The sequence below is a fragment of the Neofelis nebulosa genome, chromosome 5 (assembly GCF_028018385.1).
Source record: "Neofelis nebulosa isolate mNeoNeb1 chromosome 5, mNeoNeb1.pri, whole genome shotgun sequence".
In the NCBI taxonomy this organism is placed as follows: Eukaryota; Metazoa; Chordata; class Mammalia; order Carnivora; family Felidae; genus Neofelis; species Neofelis nebulosa.
Genome location: NC_080786.1, coordinates 103,268,233 through 103,273,912, shown reverse-complemented (window position 1 = coordinate 103,273,912; position 5,680 = coordinate 103,268,233). Strand labels below are relative to the sequence as shown.

At 43.0% G+C, this 5,680-nt stretch overlaps 1 protein-coding gene across 1 annotated transcript; it reads right to left on the bottom strand.

Annotated features, from left to right (window-relative positions):
• Window positions 1–492: 492 nt before the first annotated feature.
• On the bottom strand, window positions 493–4,874 carry DPPA4 (developmental pluripotency associated 4). Its single transcript, XM_058732531.1, has 5 exons — window positions 4,634–4,874; window positions 3,670–3,818; window positions 3,533–3,583; window positions 2,941–3,253; window positions 493–692 (listed from the first exon to the last, which is right to left on the bottom strand). Exons 1-5 carry the CDS (start codon window positions 4,872–4,874, stop codon window positions 493–495), a joined length of 954 nt encoding a protein of 317 aa, XP_058588514.1.
• Between the last annotated feature and the right edge of the window lie 806 nt (window positions 4,875–5,680).

Genomic DNA, 5,680 nt, shown 5'->3' with positions numbered 1-5,680 from the left:
CAGTTTCTACTTTGGCCTAACTTCTTTCAGCCTTGGCTTTGGTCCCTATACTAAAAAATAAGTTTTCTCCTTCTTTCCATCTAGGCAATTCTTCCTTTAAGTAAAGAAACCTCTGATACAAGTCATCCATGGCTTTTACAGGTGTTTATATACCAGTCCATCCACATGAGACTACAGTCTACTTAAAGGGTTGTGTTGTCGTTTTGCTAGTTATTTCTGTAAAGTGCATATACCTATCATATAGTAATGAATCAATATTTGTTTCTCCGTTATTATGGATGGGTCTCTAGGTGGAAACATTAAACCCTGACCTATAAATGCTCTTTTTCCTAGGAATACACTTAACCTAAGTAATAATTTTCTTAGAACTCTTTAGTGACAACTTGTACATGAAATACAGGGCTATTTAAGATTAACATGGGTCTCCTCCTCCCCCTCCCCCGCCCTAAAAACCAGGTGTCCAGTTTTAGTTTGTAGAAAAGCACCGGGTAATTACCTCCGAACACATTTGGGGCACAGCATATTGTCTTCCAGGTGTGGGGGTGGAAAATTACAGGCAGGTAGCAGAAAGAGGGCACACACTCTCCCCTGTTTTTCAGGCACCCAAGCTTGCCCTGCATGAAACTGTAGGCGAACCCAACCCTCTGTGTCTGCAGGCAGACTTTTCCCATGGACCACACACCACCGGACACCTGGGGAAGGAAAGAGAGGAAGTATGAACACAGCATGACCAAAGTCTAATGTTCTTTTGGTCGAGAATGTATCAAGGTCTTTTGTTTCTTCTGCTTTTCTCAAGTGCCAGCCCCAGGATATGAATCCTAGCTTAACCTACTCTGTCCTGCTTCCTTCTAGAAAATAATTCAAAACAGTTCCTATGAAAACTTAAAAAAAAAAGCCAAAAAAACCCCCAAAAAACAAAAAAACCTAAAAGTATAGTTGGAAGGGGTACTTTCCCTCTCTCCATCCTAGGTTTGCAATAGGGACTCCTTTTTTGGGGGAGGGGGAGACCTCCTTAACAAAAAGATCCACCAAAGAAGATCAGTTTATTAACATGTATGGCACTTATCACTTGGAAGAAACCAACAAAAATGAACTCAAAGTGGAGGCTTTTAATTCCAGTTTATGCAACATCTTTTACAAAGAACAATGAATTTCTAAAGAAATGACAGGACAGGGGCACCTGGGTGGCTCAGTCGGTTAAGCTTCCGACTTCAGCTCAGGTCATGATCTCACGGTTTATGGGTTTGAGCCCCACATCAGGCTCTGTGCTGACAGCTCAGAGCCTGGAAACTGCTTCAGATTCTGTGTCTCCCTCTCTGCCCCTCCCCTGCTCATGCTCTGTCTCTCTCTCTCAAAAATAAATAAACATTAAAAAAAAATGATAGGACAAAAGAAAGCAGTTTAAGGCTGGGGGAGGGAGGAGGGCAGGCGGAGGGAAGATAAATCTACAGGAAAGAACTAAGCAGTAAGTTTTGTTTGCAAGTGTCTTTAGTGCTGTCTCTCAGTTGATTGTCTGCAGCCAAAAGAGAAATTAAAATCTGCCTTTAGGTAGTAAAAAAGGATGTTTTTCTGGGTTTGCTGCTCCTTAATTGCCATCAGCTCAAAACAATTTTTATTATAAATTTTAAAACAATTTAGAATAGGTATAATTTGGTATGATATATTCTGGTTTCCTTCAACAGAAAGACTAAACCAGAACAGTCTGGCCTTCATGAAATAGACTTAGTGGTCTCAACAGGCATTGTATTGTGCTAACCAGTTTATAGTCTCCCTTAATTTTATGTCCTGTAATTCTTACAACATTATGAGGCAGGTATAATTATTAACCTATTTTACAATGAGGAAACTGGGAACTATATTAGACAACTAGTTAATGTCATTCACTTAACAGATGCTAGAAGATCCAGGGCTTAAGCTCAGGCAACTGATTTTAGAGCCTACCTTTATTTTTAATTCCATAAAAAAGGGGAAAGAAATATAGCCCAGATTGCCACTTCCTTCTGATGGCATCAATAATTTACAGTAGTGGTTCTCAAAGTGCGGGCTCCAGACTACCATCATCAACACTGGCTAAAAGATTATTAGAAATGAAAATTCCCAGGGTGACTGAGTGGCTCAGTTAAACATATGACTTTGGCCCAGGTCATGATCTTGAGGTTCATGGTGCTGACAGCTCAGAGCCTGGAGCCTGCTTTTGATTTTATATCTCCCTCTGTCCCTCTCTGTCCCTCCCCTGCTTGCACCCTGTCTGTGTGTCTCTCAAAAATGAATAAACATTAAAAAAAATTTTTTTAGGGGTACCTGGGTGGCCCAGTCAGTTAAGCATCTGACTTCAGCTCAGGTCCTGATCTCGCAGCTCCTGAGTTCAAGCCCTGTGATGGGCTCTGTGCTGACAGCTCAGAGCCTGGAGCTTGTTTTGGATTCTGTGTCTCCTTCTCTCTTTCTGCCCCTGCCCCGCTCATTCTCTGTCTCTCTCTTAAGAATAAATAAACATTTGGGGCGCCTGCGTGGCTCAGTCGGTTAAGTGTCCGACTTCAGCTGAGGTCATGATCTTCCGGTTTGTGACTTCGAGCCCTGCATAGGGCTCTGTGCTGACAGCTCAGAGCCTGGAGCCTGCTTCAGATTCTTTGTCTCTCCCTCTCACTTCCCCTCCCCTGCTCACGTTGTCTCTCAACAATAAACATTTAAAAAATTTTTTTTTAAAGAATAAACATTTTTTAAAAATTAAAAAAAAAATTTACTTAAAAAGAAAAAAAAAATGTAAAATTCTCAGGCCCTATCACAGACCTGAATCAGACACTTTGTGGGTAGGGGTCAGGAGTCCACCAGTCCTTCAGGTGATTTTGACATACCCCAATACCCTAAAATTGATTGGAGGTTAGTTATCAATAGCATTTTTTCCTCAACTGGACCAGAGGCAGATCTCAATATTGGGCTTACCATAGGCATCTTGTGATGATTCCACTGTCTCCATCTTCCCAGCCGTGGATGCAATTCTGGACCAGGAGGCAAACACAGCATCCGGGGCTGAAGTTGTCACAACCACCGTTTCGACTCCTTCCGGAAGAGGATCAGACCCAACGAGGGCCTGCATCCCACCCTCAGGGGGAGCAGCCACTTCAGGAGGGTGGGTTCCATGAGAAGAGCTCTTTTTCTTAGAATTTCCCAGAAACATTTCTCCCTTGTCCATCTTTGACCTTTTTTGTGATGGTGTGAGAATCTTGGCCTCCTTTGCAGTGAGGGGAATGTTCTTCTACAAAGAGGGTTGGTAAGGTTAAGGTGCTGTCAAAGTTGGCTAAGTTGACAATAAATTAATTTTAAAAATAAGATAACATTTTTTCTTTAAAAAATAAAAGTTCAGCCTCATTTTTATTACTCTGTGCAGAGTTGGTGAGAAGGTGGGGAAGGGGTGCTGTTCCTCCCCACAGGGGAGGAGTGGGGCCGGAAGGAGGAGCTAAGACAATCCCTCCACTTTTTGATGCTAAAACAGGTAATTAGAATGAGAACTAAACCTTCCACACAAATCACTTACCATTTGATTCGGGTAAGCAAATTCACACAGCCGCCTATATGCATCTAATTTCTAAGACAAGAGAAAAATGAGTTAACCGTCTAGTAAGGTTCCTACCCTTCCTCCCGGGAGCAATGCCTCCCACCCCAGGCCCTCACCTGGCCTTTGGTACTCAGCTTCAGTTGTTGGCACCAGGCCCGCACCACGTCTCTATGAAGCAAGTTGACTGGTGGCAGTGTGGAAGGTAATGGAGGAATAGGGATTTTCTTCCGAATTCTTACTCTTGCATTGTTTTGTGCTGTCTTTTCTGAACAGGAAGTTGGAGGAGAATGGGATAAAATCAGTAAGAACTCACTTTTGTGTAGCCTTCTAAAGTGTCAAAGTACAGGGACGCGTGGGTGGTTCAGTTGGTTAAGTGTCCAACCCTGGTCATAATCTCACAGTTCGTGGGTTTGAGCCCAGAGTGGGGCTCTGTGCTGACAGTGTGGAGCCTGCTTGGGATTATCTGTCTCCATCTTTCTCTGCTCCCCCCCCCACTCACATTCTGTCTCTCACAAAACAAATAAAATGTCAGAGTACAACTTAGTTCTCACGGTCCAATCCCCATTGTATAGTTCAATGACTTACAAAAGAAGACCCCCTAACCTTCCAGGGACAGAACCTCAAATTTAGGACTGATTTGACTCATAAATATCCAGTTTTTACTTCCTGAAACCCCCCACTTGCTCCTTTCTGTGAGCCTTAACCCACAGACTCCAAGGAGATTGTACTAGAAATCACATTTCCGGTCCAGGTTAATGAGTTTCAAGTGGATTTAAATTTATAGCAGTCTGTCCCTAAATCACTACACATTGAGATCCTTAACCAAGTAGCCAGTGAGGGCAAAATGATGATCAGAACCAATAATGTTGTTGGAGTTTGGAGACCTGAAGACACCAGTTTTAATACAGGTGCCTGAAAGAAGGCTTCAGGGAGATGACACTTAAGCTAGGTCTCAAAGGAAGAGGAGGGTTTTCAGAACACAGGACCAATTTTCTTTCCTACTTTTCTACTCTTTCAGAAAAGTTCCTCAGTCTTCTTAAACCCAAGATAATGAGATTTGAGGACTTGTAGCGTTCTTACCTTTGTCTTCTTTCATAGATCTTTTTTGTTTGGTCCTGTTCACTGAGGTTCTTGGTAACTTTGGTTCACCAGAAGCTTGCTGTTTTTCAGTGGCTTCTCTTGATACAGGTTGGGATTTGCAAGCGAAATAGTCTTCCCCTGACTTCTTTGTGGAGTTCTGCTGAGAGAGGAGCCAGTCAGTTTTCCCTCGGGTGCCCGACCCACCACATACACTACCTGCCTTGAGATTGCTCACATCCATGGCACCAAGGCATTCATTGCACACCACTGGCAGTATGGATTCTCCTGTGGCAAATCTTCTTAATATCCAGGTTTACTTATAAGATGGGGAAGCAATGATGGGGAAACGGGGGAGCTAATTTTAAAATATAAGAAAAGACAGAAAATACGGATACAAACAAAAGTAGAAGCTAGGCTCTTTACTGGGGGTGGGGGCAGCCCTTGTAATACCCACCCTATCCATTGTCTCTCACCTGAAGATATTCTTCCCCCATTCCTCTATTCTTGGCCTCTTCCGAAGAAAGTTTCCCCTACTATTGCCAGAAGGATTCTATATACTCATTCAGTGGTTTCTGTGTTTAGCCTGAAGATATACAAATGTCTTTAATTCAGCATATCAGCCTCTCCATTGCCCCAAGGGCCAGAGAATTCCTTTCCAGTCTGTTTCTGTTGGCCTGATGGGTTATCACTCACTCCACCTCAGTCTTTTTTTTTTTTTTTTAAGTTTTATTTATTTTTGAGAGAGAGAAAGAGAGAGAGACAAAATGTGAGCAGGGGAGGTGCAGAGAGACAGGGAGACACAGAATACAAAGCAGACTCCAGGCTCTGAGCTGTCAGCACGGAGACCGACAGGGGCTTGAACTCCTGAACCACAAGATCATCACCTGCACCGAAGTCTGAGGCTCAACGACTGAGGCACCCAGGAGCCCCTCCACCTATCTTCTAATCACATTCCTAAATCTTTCTCTCTTTCAGAATCTCACTTCGAGTATTCATTCCTCTGGAAACCCTTTCTAACCTTTTCAGACCAAGTCAAATGTACATATT